The 21,249-nt window shown below is 36.0% G+C and overlaps 1 protein-coding gene across 10 annotated transcripts in view; it reads right to left on the reverse strand.

The window, feature by feature from the left end:
• Window positions 1-21,249, reverse strand: part of CARF (calcium responsive transcription factor) — an 84,656-nt gene that overhangs the window by 13,490 nt on the left and 49,917 nt on the right. For 8 of the 10 annotated variants that reach the window (XR_008998204.1, XM_036928064.2, XM_057503680.1 and 5 more), the window contains 5 exons: window positions 8,149-8,269; window positions 5,790-5,933; window positions 4,100-4,333; window positions 2,309-2,471; window positions 1,417-1,480 (listed from right to left, as the gene is read on the reverse strand). Coding sequence is in view for 9 of the 10 variants with exons in the window: in XM_036928064.2 (XP_036783959.2) it covers window positions 1,417-1,480; window positions 2,309-2,471; window positions 4,100-4,333; window positions 5,790-5,933; window positions 8,149-8,269 (726 nt within the window). In the remaining variant the exon portion in view is untranslated. Of the gene's footprint in view, window positions 1-1,416; window positions 1,481-2,308; window positions 2,472-4,099; window positions 4,334-5,789; window positions 5,934-8,148; window positions 8,287-21,249 lie in introns of all 10 variants that reach the window. The other 2 variants (XM_057503681.1, XM_036928073.2) reach the window with 2 other exon arrangements.

Genomic DNA, 21,249 nt, shown 5'->3' on the forward strand with positions numbered 1-21,249 from the left:
GACCAGTCAGCAGCTCATGAAACAAACTCAGGGGTTATCCCAGATAATTCCCACTCTTTAGCTTCCCACACCTATTCAATCAATAACCAAGGCCTTTGGCTTCTAGTTTTTAAACAACTCTTAAATCTGCCCTATCTAGTATGAATGCCACCAACTATAGTCTAAAACTACAATCACCTTTCATTTGAACAGCTGAAAGGGCCTCCTAAACCTGTTCGCTTATCCAGTTTTACCTCCCAGCATTGTCTATGCTTAAAACCACACTAGTTTTCTTAAGTTCCTTGAACATGACAAGCTCTTTCTTACTTGGCCTTTGAACATGCTATTCCTTTGACTGAAGATTCCTATTCATTCTTCATTTCTTAGTTTAAAAGTGACTTGCTCGAGTGTCATTTCCCTACTTCCTGAATTAAGTTATATGTCTCTACCACTATTCCCACACAATTTTGTACAACTCTCTCATGGCACTTTTCATAGTAATAATTAATTAGAACATACTAATTGAGTGTCTTTCTTTTGCCAAATTTTAAATTCAATGAAACAAAAAACATGTTCTTTTTTATGTCCAGCATTTATCACAGTGAGTGAAAATGTGCAGAACAAATGTATAATGCTAAAGAATTAGAATGTTATTCTTCTGTATGCTAAGTGACTCTTAAAGGTTAAATAAGTCAAAGAATAAAGAAATAATTGTAATGTATATAGTTACTCATTCATCTATGCTAAAGCATTTATTTAGGTATTCACTTTTTAGCAGGCATTATGCTAAGAACTAGGTATATTAACTTGAATAAACACAATCCTTGCCCCCAACGAGCTCAATCATTAATGACAGATACAGACATGTAAACAAAAAGATACCATATTAAATGCAAAGGTAACTACAAGAGTGAATGTTTAACTTTATACAGGGAATTAAATTGAGAGCACTTACAGCCAAAGAGATTGCTATTTGCAAAGAGATTGCTATTTGAGTAGTGAGAGGAGTTTGCCATGCAGAAAAGGAGAAAAGACATTTTTATTTTCCAGAAGAGAACAAAAGGGTTGAAAATAAGCTTGGAATATTGAGAGAACACAGGAGTAAGAGGTATGAGAAAAACCAAACCATATAAAATATGACAATAGTTTCCTGATCAAGGTATCTTAGGATTATTACTATTGGAATTAGCCTAGCTTTATAGTAATCTGTATTTAGTAATCAGCCTCAAAATTTCAACCATAAAGAAGCATAAAAGCTGATTATAGGAGGAAATTTAAATAGTTGGAATAATTTTGGTAAATCATAACATAGTGGCTCTTGCCTCTTTGGGCATAGTTTCCTTATCCATAAGATTTCACTAGATGAGACAATTCCTAAATATATTCAGTTTTAACACTGTTTGACTTTATATTTTAGAGGTATTCAAGATAACCTACCTTCTGCAAATGTAACCGTCACAGTCTCTCTGAGAATATTCCCACTATCTGTAGTCCATTGAAGCTGAAATTGGAACATGTACTTCAATAAAAGTAATGAAGTATTTATATTGAAAAAATATTTTAAAATATCAATACAACTGTCATATTTTATTCAATGATAGTATAATTGTGCCTTATTTTATAATTACTCTCTTCACTTGTTCATATTCTCAAAGCACAGGTATACTTCATTATCCAAATATGTTAACTTCCCCAGTTCAGACAGAAAAATTTAGACAGCAAGTGTAGATGGCAAGGACCATTGCTAACCATATCTGCTTTAGTTCCTGAATTTTGGATAGTGAATAATTGTCTGTATTATAGTTAGTAGTTCCTGGGTAGTTATAGTAATCTCATCAGAGTAGGCAAAATTCTCACAGAAATATTCATGGGAAAACTACAGCCTAGCAGTATGAAATAAAATTTATATCCCTAAATGGCATATACAGCCAATATCATCACTGTGTATTCAAGTTTGTTCTATTTAAACCTACCCACCTGTTTAAGAAGGGGAGATACATACAGTATGTACTCAAAAGGTATCTGTTAAACAAATAACATATACTTTTTATAGAGATAAAATATGTTTATTTTTAAATGAAGATTACTATTGTTATTATAGTCGGAGTTAGAAATTTGCTGATATTTCTTCTTGTAAGAGCAATTTAAAAATTTAGTCAAATCATCCTCTGAGAGTTCACAGTGTTTACATTTTAAGAAAAAGATACAATTCTGTCTTATATCACAGTTAATTATATGGCCTAATAGCACCCACCCCAAGTATGACAAACAGTAATAGAAGCTGAGAAATATTCTCTAGTAAAACAAGGAATTACAGCTGTAATCATACCGTTGCTGGAATAATCTCTGAGTTATATATATTATCTCCATTTCTTAAGGACTTTTGTACCTCATGGATGTGATTTTTTATATCATTTACAGTTGGAAAAAATGATAAATTATGTCTTTCAGGTACCTCATCAGGTTTAAACAATTCCCGTTCCACAAATTTTCTGTGGAGAATATAAAATAGAAAAACATAAACAATCTAGCAATATACTTTAGATCAAAGGAGATTTCCTTTAGCATAAACTTCTGTAAAGCATGTTTTACAGCTTTATAAAAAATTTGCATTTTTCTACCTTTAACTTTTTATATATAGTAAGTCACAGAATTCATGTAGATTAAAGAAACGTAATATTTTTACTGGTTAAACACCTATATATCTTAGAGTGAGCTTTGACATTTTTATGAATTTAAAGGAATAACTTTTTAATTTAAGTATAGTTTTTTTGAACACTTGCTATGTCAGGTACTGTACTGAACAATTCAAATCAAGTATCTCCTTTAACCCTTACTGTAATATTGTGTGGTAAGTACAATTTACTTTATAGCTAAGGGCACTGAGAGCTGCAGAAGTTAGAGGAATGTGCCCAAAGTTATACATCTACCTAGTAAGTAAGACAGCTAGGGCCTACACCCAGGTTATATGCGTAAACATCATGTCATATTGCTTCCAAAAGGCATTAATTAATATCAAATGAAATATGATATGCTTGAATTTTATAAGTAGACAAAAGAGAAGACAGAAATAGAAGGCAGCACTACCAAATAATTATATTTTTAAAGTCCTAAATTATAAAGTTTTATATATATTTATATATGTCTTCTACATTATATTCAGGCAGACCACATTGCAGAGGTATATTATACCACTGTTCTTAATATTCAGGGTTAATAAATAGTGGATGGCTTTACCAAATTTTGGCTCTGATCTAAAAAAGTTCCAGTGGATATAAATATAAAATGCTTAAGAAAGCTGTTAAATAAAAGCCATGTATTACTTAAGAAATAATCTTAGGAAATACTCATTATGTTGTCTAGATCAGACTACACAATAAACAGTAGGTTATTGTTAGCAACATCAGTTAAATGTCAGAAATCATGGCAAAGAGTACAGGCTATAGAGTTAGACCTAGATTTTAGTTCTGCCTCTACCTCTTAAGTCAGTTTCTTAACTGCTCTGAGTCTCCATTTTTTCATCTCATCTCAGAATGAGGATAAATATATCAGCTTTATAGTCATAGGAATAATGAGAGTGTGTATATAAAGTGCTCAGCACAATACCTGATACACACATATTAAGTGCCACAAAATAATAATAATTATTATTATATCCTGAGTATCAATAAAATTGAACCAGAGTGCTACATATAGAATTTCATTAAACAAAGAACTATCCATATTCTTTTGTTGTAATACAATTGAATTTTATTTCATATCACTTGAAATTAGTATCTTGGCCTAGGTTTTAGAATCTTTGGTTCTACAAAGGGTTTTTTTTTCCATAAAGGTACTTATTATGTAATTCAATTTATATATCATTTAGTCCATTTGCCATATCTGAATATGAAATGTCTCAAATGAGTAATGTGAATCACTATTCATGGCTTGCCAAGCAACTGTTAAAAAATTACCAGGTCATAAAAAAGGCTATTTTAATAAATAAATAATCTATTTATGGTATATGATACATACTATGACAGCATACATCTTGGAAAATGTCTGTGATATTGAGTGTATTATTTAAACCAACAAACAAAATTGAAAAATATAAAAGTACAACTTGTTTCTACTGTACCTTAGCTGTTTCCTTACTGCGTATACTTGTTCTATCCCCTGCGATACTAATTCCTGAATTTTATGTGCTACTTGAGGATGTAGTCGTGAGGGTAATGCACAATTCTCATCTCTAACTGCAGTTTCCTCTTCTTCAGGAGAAGACATGGGAAAAATGGAAGGTGACAAAGGGAGGCAGGGCATCTCTAATTCATGATACTGATGAGCTTGCTGTGTAGGTAACTGTACATACCACCTAGCAAGAGAAAATATTTAAAATTATATTACTAGAAAAAGGCAAAAGTCATAGTTACTTGTGTTAACACTCATTAAGAGAAGGAATACTGTTTTAAGAAAAAATTATATATGATTATATCATATTAAATAGATATACACATTTAAAAAATAAATTAAAGTAAAATAAAAATAAACATATAAATAAAATTAAAAATGTCCTCTGCCTAACTGTTCTAAGACTGGTTTATGCCCAATTAAATAAAAATATTTATAAACCTTTAAAGACTTTCACTATGGCCCTAAAGTTAAGGAGGGCACAGGATTTAAGTATATATGGAAATTGTATTTTAAATTTCATATTAAGTAAATTTTACCTCAAAATAGTGACTCTTTTTAAATCAACATCTTTTGAATTGTGTATTTTCCCATTCTTCTACCATGTTGCCCCCAAATTACAACTTCTGTGACCTATAATCCTTCCAACCAAGAAATGGATATAATTCAGAGCCTATCAACATTGAACTACAATAACTAACAATCAAATAGAACAATTAAAATAATATATTGTAATAAAAGTTATGTGAATGTGGCTTCCCACTCTCCTCTCTCTCAAACTATGTGGGAGAATCTTCTCTGACAAGAGCTCAACATACTGACTCCAAAGCACTCTAGCTCCCGCTGCCCTAATGAACAAGAGAACCAACTAAACGGTGACTATAGGTCTTTCATACAGTAGGCTGTGCAAAAAACAAATGCTAGGAAAATGAACTGGTATGGTAGGATGCTGTTTTAATTGACATTCTTGTGCCAAACACTTTAATGATTGGTACTGCATGAAATGAAGCCTACTTAAAAATTATACACAATGTTTTCCAAACTGAAGGATCTACTTACTAACTATTCATTTTTCATATATCTGAAAGTTTTTTTAAAGATCACACAAAAATTACCACACACTTAACCTCATTAGACAATTGTAAATTCTTCACTTGGACTGACACATAAAGGAAAGTAATGAAGAAACCAATATATCTTCTTACTTAAAACCTGAAGTATAAAGGTATAAAACAGAATTTTATGTGGGGCTTAGAATTCATTTCTGACTGACATAAGTAATCAAAGATTGGTTAAAAAAATACACAGGTGACTACAAGTTGTGCTCCTAATAAGTATGTGAAACAAAGTACTAAATACATAATGAAATGTGTTGCTAAATATTTGTTATTTTGGGAAAAACTCGCATATGGAATACAGAATTCATTGCTCAGAATTCTCTATTAACATCTGGCTGATAAACTCAATGGCTTATACAGTGGCAAATCACTTTAATACCTAGGGAACTACTGGTGTGACACCTATCTTAAAAAATCGTTTCTTAATAAATTAATTGAGAAGTATAATTTCTCTTGTAGAAAGAATTCCTGCAAATGTAGCTAATTAATTTGTAAAATAAAAGAACTATATAAATGTCATACCTAAGAACACCACCTGCATCTACCAAGTTCTTCTTTAGCATGTTAAAGGCTTTCTCCTGCTCCATTCGGATTATTTTCTTGTCAATTTTGGGGTCTGTAGGAACTCTATATTCAGGAAACTTCTGTACCTTTTTAATGTAAATCCTTTTTATAAGAAAAAGTATTTCATTATACTGTAATCTGAAGAAAATCTAACTTATCAACCAGAAGTTTACTTCAAGCATTAAAGTTTAAAGAAAATTCAATTAATACAGAAAACATTCAGAGGATTATGTGAACAATATGTCTTACTCATAGCATATAATACTTAACAAATTAACAATAATCATGTCTTCAGTAAAAACACCTCATATTTATGGAGATTAACATGTTTTTGCTGGATTTGTCTGGTCTCCACTCTCCTGGAAACTGTAAAAACCTCATGCCTGATTACTATAATAGCCTGCTTCAGTGCTTGTGGGCCTACAGTCTCTTTATCTTAAATCCACTCAACCTATCAATGCCACAATAATTCTTTACATTTGTATTACTCTGTTGAAGAATGTATCTGCTCTTTAGTCAAGAACACAATTCTTGGCAGCACTCAAGATATTCTACAACATTCTTTCTTATTTACCTAATCTTAATTTCAGTTACCTCAAATATAAAACTGCTTTACCTATGAGGTTTATCATCTTAATGTTCCTCCTCTGACACTGAAAACACCATCATGCCATATCTTTATTTACATAATTCTCCTAGCCTGCTACCTTCCTTCTAATTCTCTACCTACTCAAATTCAATCTGAATTTTAGCATTCAGATTGGTGTATTTTCTTGCCTGTTAATGAGTTTCATGGATATATTCCTTCTCTGAAGATAGTGAGTTAATCTACACATATGACATTATATACTATATTATTATGTTCTCTAATAATTTTTAAAAAATTTTAAAGATAATATGTAAAGGTTAGATTTAGTTGATCTTATAGACATTTTATTTTAGCAGCACAGGTTTCCTGACCTACCCCAACAATATTTTAAGTTCTCCATGATCAAGTAAAATCTTATACTTCTTTTAGTCTCCCTCCTTCCCATGGCACCTAATGTACTTTCTGGGCACAGAGTGGATACTCAAAACACACTTGTAGAAAGAGAAAAAAAGTTATTTCTTCACATAAAGATTTTCTCCCATGTCATACCTAAAGTTTTATATTGCTTATATTTAAAAAGCAGTTGAAAGTGTTGTTTCAAGGTCAGTTTTAAATTTTGCCTAAAGTTAGTGTTACCAAAGTAACCATGAAAAACCTTCTGAGTGGCTTTAAAAATTTCTTGAGAATGTTAAAATTTGTGGTATGAAATGTGCTGCTAAAATAAAATGTCTCAAAGATTAACTAAAATCTAACCTTTACATATTATCTTTAAAATTTTTATCTGGTAATTTAAAGCACTTTCAATGCCTGAAAAAAGAATATTAGAAAAGGACATTATAAGAATCTGTTATTGGTTCACATTTTACATTCTCATGCAGAGCAATGATTATTCTGTAGTCCTATCTAAAACTTACTATGCTAGTCTCATACACTGCTGGTAGTATCACTGGTAAAATCTCTCTAAAAACAACTCTGTAATACTTGTCAACACTTAAAAAGAAGATACCTTTGCCCTAGCAATGTGACTTTAAGAAATTTATTCTACTGATATCCTTGTATGAGTACAAATAGGTATACAATATTATTAACTGCAGTTTTGCAGATAATAAGAATACCTTTCAGAGCCTTCATGTCCATCATTAGAGGACTAATTAAGTAAATGATAATCCACCCACATGGAATATTATATGCTATTAAAAAGGAATCATGAAACTAATGTTTTATTTCAATTATATCTCAATTTTAAAACACTGAAAAGAAGGAAAAATCCTTTTATGTACTGATATGGAATGAAATTTGATATATTGGGAATGAAAAAAAGACAGTGTACAGTAATATATGTCATTTTATTCATACTAGTATAAACCATAACAACTGTTCAGTAAATAACCACAATAGATGTTCAGAATGGAAATAAGTATGTATTCACAGCAGGAAAAAGGATACACTACTATCCAACTTTAAGGAAAGGAAATATTAGTAAGCTTTATTGAGATCTTCAAGGGCAAAGGAGAATACATAAATATACCTATAACAGAATATTTTTGGAAGGTTACTCAAGAAACTGGTAAGAGTTGCTGGCTTAAAGGGGACACTGGAGGCAGTGTAAAAGGAAACATATCTCATTGTATACTTTTTGGCACAGTTTAAACTTAATAAAAATGTGTATATTTACTGTTCAAAAATAAGTACTTAAAGAAAAAAGAAATGAAAAAAAATAAAGCTTACCGGGCTGGGCAAGTGGCTTTGTAGAGTTGACAAGACCTGCTTTCCTGCTCACCGATTTTTTTTAACTGGAAACCTTTTCTCCTTGGCCCATACTGACACTCCATTACTACAGCTCTACTCCCTGTGGGTCGAAACCAACTATTGATATTAATTCAAGTATCCATCTGTACTGGATACTATATTAAAAATAACTTGGTGGTGGCAATGTCAAAATCTGTACTTTCAATTACACAACTTTAAGGAAAGAAAACATCAGGAAAGAAAAAATACATAAATTAAAAAGTTTATTGTAATACCAAATGTACCACATTATGGTAAGGATATGAGTAAACACCACATTGACTGAATGTCAGCTGATTATTAACATACATATAATTTTTAATAAAATTTACCACTAAGTAAAAATTGGAAAATGTTGTATTGTTAATATATATTAGTGCACATTAAAATTTAACTTCCTTTTGTAATTATTTATTTCCTTATTTCTATTTGGGCTGTTAAAATACAATAATCCTACCTTATCCACAGGGTATCTGTATCAAAACCTCCAGTGGATGCCTGAAACCACAGACAGTACTGAACCCTATACACAATATGTTTCTTCCTATAAATACATACCTATGATAAAAGTTTAATTTATAAATTAGGCATAGTAATTGATTAACAACAATAACCAATAATAAAATAGAATAGTTAAAACAATATATTGTAATAAAAGTTATGTGAATGTGGTCTCTCTCTCTCTCGCAAAATGTCTTATACTGAACTCACCCTTCTTCTTGTGATGATGTGAGATAAAACACCTACATGATTAAATGAAGTGAGGTAAATGAAGTAGGCACTGTGACGTAGCCTTAGGCTACTACTGACTCTCCGACATTATGTCAGAAGGAGGAAGATCTGCTTGTGGCAGTGGCTAACTGTGGGGTTACTGAAACCATGGAAAGCGAAAGCGAAAGCGAAACCATGGATAAAGGGGAGCTTATATAATGTGATATAATCAGCTCAAAGAAGGCCCCCAACAATCCCTGATTCCTAGTACTCATGTCTTGGTATAATTCGTTCCCCTTGAGCATAAGCTAGACTTATTAACTTCTAATAAATACGGCAGAAAGTGACAGGATGTTATTTTTGATATTAGGTTTATAAAAGACTGTGACTTTGAACCTGGGTACTCTATCCTCTTGCTTGGACTGCTCTCTCTGGGTGAAATCAGCTGTCATATGGTGAGGGAGCTCTGTGAAGAGGCCCATGTGGCAAGAATAAGGCCTGCCAAAGCCACAGGAGTGAGCTTGGAAGCAGATCCTCCCCCATTCAAGCCACAAGATGACTGCTTAGTTGCAGTCTTGTGACAGAAACTGAGGCAGAACCACCTTGCTAAATGCTGGTTGATTCCTAACTCACAGAAACTGTGAGAAAATAAATGTTTGTTGTTTTCAGCCACTAAGTTTGGAATAATTTGTTACACAGCAATAGATAACACAAATAATTAAATGAGAAAACTACACATTTAAGATTGTAAGTTGAATATCCTATTCTATGTAGGGTACAGCAAATTTTTCAAATGTAAAACCCAAAACACTGATCATAAATAGAAATGCTAAAGCTGAGATTAAAATTTACAACTTCTATTTAAAATACATAATAAAGGTAAAAGAAACAAGTTTTAGAAACAGTATTTTATAACACATCTAAAAAAGAATTACTATGCAGAATATAAAGAAGCAAAATAATTTTTAACAATTTAAATAACCTAAAAGAAAAATGGGCAAAAGCTATAACCAGGCAATTCAGAAAGGAAAAGAAAAAGATATTAAATAAGCATATAAAAAGATGTTCAACTTTACTAGTAAACAGGGAAATGCAAATTAAAATAGTAAAATACTAAAACACTCTTCAGATTGGCAAAAAAAAAAAATTAATTAACAATACTCTAACATAACTGAATCCATGGATCATTTTTAACATCACAAAAAAGGTGCTGCATGCAGGTAGCAATAAGAAGTACACAGAATGCCTATGAAGTATGCTTGCAAAATACTTTCAGGAAGATTAAATCTTCACTTAAGCCTCTAGATCTAACATCTTATAGGAAATACAGGAGATAAAAGAACATGTTAATCTACATCACAGAGATGAAATCAGCAAAATCCAGAATATGGCACACTTTACAGGGAAAACTACCTTGGGGAAAAGAGAAAGATAAATTTTAGATGAAAAGAAATTTAGGAGACATATTAACCAAATGTAATCTCTGAACTCTGGATGTAAATTTGAACAAACCTATAGAACAAGAATTACAAGGGTAGAAATTTAAACACTGGACATTTTATCACATTAAGAAATTACTGGGGATTTTTCTTAAGATGGTGGTATGAGTAGGGTGGTAGAAATCGCCTCCCAAAACCATACATATTTTGAAAATACAGCGAATACAACTACTCCGAAAAGAGTGACCGGAAGATACAATACATGAGCCAGGTTACATCTGCGAGAGCCGAACATCTTACAGAAAAGGGTAAGATACAAAGCTGTGACCTGGCAGGATGCAAGCACTCCCCACACCCCAGCTCACCGGAGGGAAGAAGAGAATTAGAGTGGGGAGGGAGTGGAAGCAAAGAACTGCTAAATAACCAACCCCAGTGGTCTGCCCCGGGAGCACAGACACACATTGCATGATGCACTAAATACTGGAGGAACGGAAAAGCAAGGTCCGAGATTGAGACTACGAACAGGTTCCCAAAGCCTGCTGACCTGGGACAAAATAAAAGCGAGCGCTTTAAAAGTCTTAAAGGGACAAGGGTTTAACAGGTGGACAAAATCATCCTGGCACACTCAGCCCACCAGGCTGGGAACTTTAAGGAACTTCAGATGCCCTAACCACCTGGGTGGCAATGCAGCTCCGAACACCCTCCAGTGATAAGCAGCCTGCCATTCCTTCCTGGCCACTGGCACTACAAGCAAACCAGATGAGCCACCATTTCTGCATAACAACCGGGGAAAAGCCCCAACTACAGCAACCATACAGCTTAGCACAGAGGCTTTTCCATGTGCGCAGCAAACTGGCCCAGACCCAGAGGCTGCTCCCTGCATGCAGTTGACTGGCACAGACAGTGAAGACTGACGCACAGTCCGGGAAGCAAAAAAGGGCTTTGTACTCACTGCAGACATGCGCTGCTCGCCAACACCTGCCAGTATCCTAGGCCATTTCGAGGGCTGTCCCGCCGATGGAAGCTGAGAGGATTAACAGAGAGGCTGCTCTGGGCATGTGGCTGACCGGCACAAGCAGTGGAGATAGGCGCAGAGTCTGGGAAGCACCAAGGGGCACTGTTCTCACAGCACAACACACAACACTGGGCTATGACACACGCAGTGCCCTAGGCCAACATGAGGGACGCCCCACAAATGGCAGCACAGGGAAATAACCCAGAGGCTGCTTCCTGAGTGCAACTGACTGGCACAGAGAGCGGAAACCGGCTCAGAGACCAGAAGGCACAAAGGGGCTTTGCTTTTGCAGCAGAATACACACTGCTGGCCTGTGACTCCCACGATAGCCTTAGGCCATGGCAAAGGATGCCCCACCCACAGCAGCTCAGGGGATTAACCCAGAAGTTGTGTCCTCTGTGCGGTTAACCAGCACAGAGAACGGAGATAGGCAACACAACTGGCAAGCAGGAAGGGACTTTGTTCTCCCAGCTGACACACATGCCACTTGCCAGCGACCACTCACATTGCCATGAAAAGGCAGAAGAGCCTTGTTCAGTCCAAAATGTCTCAAACCAGAGAGGGATTGCCGAGATTGAAATCACCAAACTTCCTGAAAAAGAATTCAAAATAAAAGTCATAAGCATGCTGATGGAGCTCCAGAGAAATATTCAAGAGCTAAGGGATGAATTCAGAAAGGAGATAATAGAAATGAAATAAACAACAGAAGGATTTAAGAACAGACTGGATGAGGTAGAAGAGACTGTAAATGGAATAGAAATCTGACAACAGGAATGTAGTGAATTAGAGGTAGAGAGGGATAAAAGGATGTCAGGAATGAAAGAATATTAAGAGAACAGTGTGACCGATCCAAACGGAAAAATATTTGGATTATAGGGGTACCAGAGAAAGAAGAGAGAGAAAAAGGGATAGAAAATGTCTTTGAAGAAATAATTGCTAAAAATTTCCCCAATCTGGGGAAGGAAATAGTCTCTCAGACCATGGAAGTCCACAGATCTCCCAGCACAAGGGATGCAAGGAGGACAACACCAAGACATATAATAATTAAAATGGAAAAGATCAAGGACAATGACACAGTATTAAAAGCAGACAGAGAGAGAAAAAAGATCACCTACAAAGGAAAACCCATCAGGCTATCATCAGACTTCTCAGCAGAAATCTTACAGGTCAGACAGAACGGCAATATATTTCAATGCAATGAAGCAGAAGGTCCTCGAAACAAGAATACTGTATCCAGTAAGATTTTCATTTATGTTTGAAGGAGGGATTAAACAATTCCCAGATAAGCAAAAGTTAAGGTTATTTAGCTCCCACAAACTGTCTCTACAGTGTATTCTGGGGTGACTGCTCTAGATGGAAGTATGCCTAAGGCTAAATAGCTGTCACCAGGGAAAATAAAACCACAGCAAAGAAAGTAGACCAACCAAATACTAACTGAAGGCAAAATAAAATCAGCTATTCTCAAAATCAGTCAAGGGAAACACAAAGAGTACAGGATAAAACACCTAATATATAAAGATTGGAGGAGAGAGAAAGAAAGGGAGAGAAATAAAGAATCATCACATTGTACTTATAATAGCATAATAAGTGAGTTAAGTTAGATGGTTAGATAGTAAAGAAGCTGCCCTTGAATGTTTGGTAACCACGACTCTAAAGCCTGAAATGACAATAACTACTTATCTTTCGATAATCGCCCTAAATGTAAATGGACTGAATGCAACAATCAAAAGACACAGAGTAATAGAATGGATTAAAAAAACAAGACCGAGGGAAAGTGAGGCAGAGCCAAGATGGCGGTGTGAGTAGAGCAGCGGAAATCTCCTCCCAAAACCAGATATATTTTTGAAAATTCAACAAATACAACTATACCTAAAAGAGAGACCAGAAGATACAGGTCAACAGCCAGGCTACATCTACACCAGTGAGATCCCAGTGCCTTGCGAAGGGGGTAAGATACAAGCCACGGCCCAGCAGGACCCGAAAGCCCCCCACACCAGCTCCCCATGGGAAGAGAGGAGTCAGAGCGGGGAGGGAGAGGGAGCCCAGGACTGCTAAATACACAGCCCTAGCCATCCACACCTGAGCACAGACACAAAGTGCATGGAGTACTGGATAGCAGGGAAACGGGACACTAAGACCTGTGAGTGGGTCCCCGCAGCCAGTGCCCCTGGGACAAAGAAAAGCAAGTGCTTTTAGAAAGACTTAAAGGGACAGGGAACCCACAGCTGGATGGAAATGTCCTGGGACACTTAGCCCAGCAGTGGGGAATCCCGGAGAACTCCAGGCACACTAACCCCCTGGGTGGCAGCACAGTTCGGATGCCCCTCACGGAGATAAACAGCCTCCCGCCTGTTTGCCCTCCTACGCCGCTCCACCATAGTGGAGCATCAGCCTGAGTCAGCAGGGCAGAGATTCTTTCACAGTCGCCAGGCAAGAATTAGTAAACCCATCTGCGTGCAACTGCCCAGCACGAGCCACTAGGGGTCGCTGTTCTCCCAGGAGAGGAAGGCCACAAACCAGCAAGAAGGGACGTTCTCCCAGCCGACACACGCACCAGCTTCCCGCAACTACGTCTATTGCCATGAAAAGGCAGAAGAATTTGATACAGACCAGACTAACCCAGACATCCACCCCTGAGAAGGAATCTGGGGAGATATACCTAACCAATCTCCCTGAAAAAGAATTCAAAATAAAGGTCATAAACATGCTGACGGAGCTGCAGAGAAATACACAAGAGCTAAGGGATGACGTCCAGAAGGAGATTACAGAAAGGAAACAATCTCTGGAAGGATTTATAAGCAGAATGGATAAGATGCAAGAGGCCATTGATGGAATAGAAACCAGAGAACAGGAACACATAGAAGGTGACGCAGAGAGAGATAAAAGGATCTCCAGGAATGAAACAATATTAATAGAACTGTGTGATCAATCCAAACGGAACAATATTCACATTATAGGGGTACTAGAAGAAGAGAGAAAAAGGGATAGAAAGTGTACTTGAAGAAATAATTGCTAAAAACTTCCCCAAACTGGGGGAGGAAATAATTGTTCAGACGACGGAAGTACACAGAACTCCCGACACAAGGTACTCAAGGATGACAACACAAACATACATAATAATTAAACTGGCAAAGACCAAGGACAAGGACAGAGATTTAAAGGCAGCTAGAGAGAGGAAAAAGGTCACCTACAAAGGAAAACCCATCAGGATATCATCAGATTTCTCAACAGAAACCTTACAGGCCAGAAGAGAATGGCATGACATATTTAATGCAATGAAACAGAAGGGCCTTGAACCAAGAATACTGTATCCAGCACGATTATCATTTAAATATGAAGGAAGGATTAAACAATTTCCAGACAAGAAAAGTTGAGGGAATTTGCCTCCCACAAACTACCTCTACAGGGTATTTTAAAGGGACTGCTCTAAATAGGAGCACTCCTAAGGCTAAACAGATGTCACTAGAGGAAATAAAATCACAGCAAAGAAAGCAGACCAACCAAATACTAACTAAAGGCAAAAAATAAAATCAACTACCCACAAAAGCAGTTCAAGGAAACACAAAAGAGCACAGACTAAAACACACAACATATAAAGAAAGGAGGAGGAGGAATAAGAAGGGAGATAAAGAATCACCAGACCGTGTCTATAATAGCTCAATAAGTGAGTTAAGTTAGGCAGTAAGATACTAAAGAAGCAAACCTTCAATGTTTGGTAACCACAAATTTAAAGTCTGCAATGGCAATCAGTACATATCGTTCAATAATCACCCTAAATGTAAATGGACTGAATGCACCAATCAAAAGACACAGAGTAATAGAATAGATAAAAAAGGAATACCATCTATACACTGCTTACAAGAGACCCACCTCAAACCCAAAGACATGTACAGACTAAAAGTCAAGGGATGAAAAAACATATTTCAAGCAAACAACAGCGAGAAGAAAGCAGGGGTTGCAGTACTAGTATCAGACAAAATAGACTTCAAAATAAAGAAAGTAACAAGAGATAAAGAAGGACATTACATAATGATAAAGGGCTCAGTCCAACAAGACAATATAACCATTATAAATATACATGCACCCAACACAGGAGCACCAGCATATGTGAAACAAATACTAACAGAACTAAAGGAGGAAATACAAAGCAATGCATTCATTTTAGGAGACTTCAACACACCATTCACTCCAAAGAACAGATCCACCAGACAGAAAATAAGTAAAGACACAGAGGTACTGAACAACACACTAGAACAGATGGACCTAATAGACATCTATAGAACTCTACATCCAAAAGCAACAGGATACACATTCTTCTCAAGTGCACATGGAACATTCTCCAGAATAGACCACATACTAGGCCACAAAAATAGCCTCAGGAAATTCAAAAAGATTGAAATCCTACCAACCACCTTTTCAGACCACAAAGGTATAAAACTAGAAATTGTACAAAGAAGGCAAAAAGGCTCACAAAGACATGGAGGCTTGACAACATGCTCCTAAATAATCAATGGATCAATGACCAAATCAAAATGGAGATCCAGCAATATATGGAAACAAATGACAACAACAAAACAAAGCCCCAACTTCTGTGGGACGCAGCAAAAGCAGTCTTAAGGGGAAAGTATATAGCAATCCAGGCATACTCAAAGAAGGAAGAACAATCCCAAATGAATAGTCTAACATTACAATTATCAAAATTGGAAAAATAAGAACAAATGAGGCCTAAAATCAGCAGAAGGGACATAATAAAGATCAGAGAAGAAATAAATAAAATTGAGAAGAATAAAACAATAGAAATCAATGAAAGAAAGAGCTGGGTATTTGAGAAAATAAACAAAATAGATAAGCCTCTAGCCAGACTTTTTAAGAGAAAAAGAGAATCAACACACATCACCAGATGCAGAAATGAGAAATGAACTATAATGACGGACCCCATGGAAATACAAACAATTATTAGAGAATACTATGAAAACCTATATGCTAACAAAGCTGGAAAAAGTAGAAGAAATGGACAACTTCTTAGAAAAATACAACCTTCCAAGACTGACCAAGGAAAAAACACAAAATCTAAACAAACCAATTACCAGCAAAGAAATTGAAGCGGTAATTTAAAAACTACCCAGGATCAAAACCCCCAGGGCAGATGGATTTACCTCGGAATTTTATCAGACATACAGAGAAGACATAATAAACAATCTCCTTAAAGTTTTCCAAAAAATAGAAGAGGAGGGAATACTCCCAAACTCATTCTATGAAGCCAACATTACCCTAATATCAAAACCAGGCAAAGACCCCACCAAAAAAGAACATTACGGACCAATACCACTGATGAATGTAGATGCAAAAATACTCAACAAAATATTAGCAAACAGAATACAAAAATACACCAAAAGGATCATACACCATTACCAAGTGGGATTCATCCCAAGGATGCAAGGATGGTACAATATTCGAAAATCCATCAACATCATCCACTACATAAATAAAAAGACAATAACCACACGATCATCTCCATAGATGCTGAAAAAGCATTAGACCAAATTCAACATCCATCCATGATAAAAACTCTCATGAAAATGGGTATACACAGCAAGTAACTCAACATAATAAAGGCCATATATGATAAGCACACAGCCAACATCATACTGAACAGCAAGAAGCTGAAAGGTTTTCCTCTGATATCAGGAACAAGACAGGGATGCTCACTCTCCCCACTGTTATTCAACATAGTACTGGAGGTCCTAGCCACGGCAATAAGACAGAACAAAGAAATACAACAAACCAATTTGGTAAAGAAGTTAAACTGTGACTATTTGATGATGACATGATACTGTACATAAAAAACCCAAAGACTCAACTCTAAAACTACTAGGACTGCTACCAGAATACAGCAAAGTTGTAGGATACAAAATTAATACACAGAAATCTGTGGCTTTCCTATACACTAACAATGAACTAATAGAAAGAGAAATCAGGAAAACAATTCCATTCACAATTGCATCAAAAAGAATAAAATACCTAGGAATAAACCTAACCAAGGAAGTGAAAGACCTATACCCTGAAAATTATGAGACACTCTTAAGAGAAATTAAAGTGGACACTAACAAATGGAAACTCATCCCATGCTCTTGGCTAGGAAGAATTAATATTGTCAAAATGGCCATCCTGCCCAAGGCAATATACAGATTTGATGCAATCCCTATCAAATTACCAACAACATTCTTCAACGAACTGGAACAAATAGTTCAAAAATTCATATGGAAACACTGAAGACCCTGAATAGCCAAAGCAATTCTGAGAAGGAAGAATAAAGTTGGTGGGGGGACCACGCTCCCCAACTTCAAGCTCTACTACAAAGCGACAGTAATCAAGACAATTTGGTACTGGCACAAGAACAGAGCCACAGACCAGTGGAACAAAATAGAGACTCCAGACGTTAACCCAAACATACATGGTCAATTAATATATGATAAAAGGAGCTATGGACATACAATGGGGAAATGGCAGTCTCTTCAACAGACGGTGCTGGCAAACTGGACAGCTACATGTAGGAGAATGAAACTGGATCACTATCTAACCCCATACACAAAAGTAAATTCAAAATGGTTCAAAGACCTGAATGTAAGTCATGAAACCATAAAACTTTTAGAAAAAAACATAGGCAAAAATCTCTTGGACATAAACACGAGTGACTTCTTCATGAGCATACCTCCCCAGACCAGGGAAACAAAAGCAAAAATGAACAAGTGGGACTATATCAAGCTGAAAAGGTTCTATACAACAAAGGACACCACCAATAGAACAAAAAGGTACCCTACAGTATGGGAGAATATATTTATAAATGACAGATTCGATAAAGGGTTGACATCCAAAATACATAAAGAGCTCATGCACCTCAACAAACAAAAAGCAAATAATCCAATTAAAAAATTGGCAGTGGAGCTGAATAGACAGTTCTCCGAAGAAGAAATTCAGATGGCCAACAGACACATGAAAAGATGCTCCACATCGCTAGTCATCAGAGAAATGCAAATTAAAACCACAATGAGATATCACCTCACACCAGTAAGTATCACCACCATCCAAAAGACAAACAACAACACATGTTGGTGAGGTTGTGGAGAAAGGGGAACCCTCTTACACTGCTGGTGGAAATGGAAATTAGTTCAACCATGTGGAAAGCAGTATGGAGGTTCCTCAAAAAGCTCAAAATAGAAATACCATTTGACCCAGGAATCCCACTTCTAGGAATTTACTCTAAGAATGCAGCAGCCCAGTTTGAAAAAGACATATGCACCCCTGTTTATCGCAGCACTATTTACAATAGCCAAGAAATGGAAGCAACCTAAGTGTCCATCAGTAGATGAATGGATAAAGAAGATGTGGTACATATATACAATGGAATATTATTCATCCATAAGAAGAAAACAAATCCTACCATTTGCAACAACATGGAGCTAGAGGGTATTATACTCAGTGAAATAAGCCAGGCAGAGAAAGAAAAGTATCAAATGGTTTCACTCATATGTGGAGTATAAGAATAAAGAAAAACTGAAGGAACAAAACAGGAGCAGAATCAGAGAACCCAAGAATGGACTAACAGTTACCAAAGGGAAAGGGACTGGGGAGGATGGGTGGGAAGGGAGGGTTAAGGGTGGGGGAAAAAGAAAGGGGGTATTATAATTAGCATGCATAATTAGCATGTAGTGGGGGGGCATGGGGAGGACTGTGCAACCCAGTGAAGACAAGTAGTGATTCTTTAGCATCTAACTATGCTAGACTGTTATGGGGTGTGTGAGGGGGACTTGGTGAAGGTGGAAGCCTAGTAAACATAATGTTCTTCATGTAATTGTAGATTAATGATAACAAAATTTTAAAAAAACAAGACCCATCTATATGCTGCCTACAAGAGACTCACTTCAAACCCAAAGACATACACAGACTAAATGTGATGGGATGGGAAAAGATATTCCATGCAAAATATAGGGAGAAAAAAGCAGGTGTTGCAGTACTTGCATCAGAAAATATAGACTTCAAAACAAAGAAAGTCACAAGAGAAAAAGAAGGACATTACATAATGAAAAAACAGTTAGTCCAACAAGAGGATATCACCATTATAAATATGTATGCAACCAACACAGGAGCACTTACATATGTGAAACAAATACTAACAGAATTAAAGGACGAAACAGAATGCAATGCATTCATTCTAGGACACTTCAACATAACACTCACTTCAAAGGACAGATCAACCAGACAGAAAATATAAGGACACAGAGGCACTGGACAACACACTAGAACAGATGGAACTAACAGACATATACAGAACTCTACACCCAAAAGCAGCAGAACACCCAGTCTTCTCAAGTGGACATGGAACATTTTCCAGAATAGACCACATACTAGGCCACAAAAAGAGCCTCACTAAATTAAAAGAGATTGAAATTAAACCAACCAACTTGTCAGATCATAAAGGTATAAAACTAGAAATAAATTGTAAAAAGAACACAAAAAGGCTCACAAACACACGGAGGTTTAACAACATGCTCCTACATAATCAATGTATCAATGACCAAATTAAAACAGAGATCAAGCAATATATGGAGACATATGAAAACAATAGCACAATGTCCCAAATTCTGTGGGACACAGTGAAGGCAGTTCTAAGAGGAAAGTATATACAAATCCAGGCTTTTTTAAAGAAGGAAGAACAATCCCAAATGAATACTCTAAAGTCACAATTATTGAAACTGGAAAAAGAAGAACAAATGAGAACGAAAGTCAGCAGAAGGAGGGACGTAGTAAAGATCAGAGCAGAAATAAATAAAATTGAGAAGAATAAAACAATAGAAAAAATAATTGAAACCAAGAGCTGTTTATTTGAGAAAATAAACAAAATAGATAAATCCCTAGCTAGACTTATTAAGAGAAAAAGAGAGTCTACACACATAAACAGAATCAGAAATGAGAAAGGAAAAATCAGTGACAGACACCACAGAAATACAAAGAATTATTAGAGAATACTATGAAAATCTATATGCTGACAAGCTGGATAACCTATAAGATGTGGACAACTTCCTAGAAAAATACAACCTTCCAAGACTGACCCAGGAAGAAACAGAAAATCTAAAAAGACAAATTAACAGCAACAAAATTGAATCAGTAATCAAAAACTAACCAAGAACAAAACTCCCGGCCCAGATGGAGTCACTGCAGAATTTTATAAGACATTTAGGGAAGACATAATACCCATTCTCCTTAAAGCTTTCCAAAAAATAGAAGAGGAGGGAATACTTCCAAACTCATTCTATGAAGCCAGCATCACTCTAATACCAAAACCAGGCAAAGACACCACAAAAAAAGGAAATTACAGACCAATATCCCTGATGAACATAGATGCAAAATTACTCAACAAAAACATTAGCAAACCAAATTCAAAAACACATCAGGATGATCATACACCATGATCAAGAGGGATTCATCCCAGGGATGCAAGGATGGTACAACATTCGAAAATCCATCAACAAAAAGAAGGAGAAAAAACACATGGTCATTTCCATAGACTCTGAAAAAGTATTTGACAAAATTCGACATTCATTCATGATAAAAACTCTCAACAAAATGCAAATAGAGGACAAGTACCTCAACATAATAAAGGCCATATATGACAAACCCACAGCAAGCATCATACTTAACAGCAAGAAGCTGAAAGCTTTTCACCTAAGATTGGGAACAAGACAGGGATGCCCACTCTCCCCGCTGTTATTCAACATAGTACTGGAGGTCCTAGCCATGGCAATCAGACAACACAAAGAAATAAAAGGCATCCAAATAGGTAAGGAAGAAGTCAACTGCCACTGTTTACAGATGAAA

This window comes from Manis pentadactyla, chromosome 6 (genome assembly GCF_030020395.1).
Source record: "Manis pentadactyla isolate mManPen7 chromosome 6, mManPen7.hap1, whole genome shotgun sequence".
Classification (NCBI taxonomy): domain Eukaryota; kingdom Metazoa; phylum Chordata; class Mammalia; order Pholidota; family Manidae; genus Manis; species Manis pentadactyla.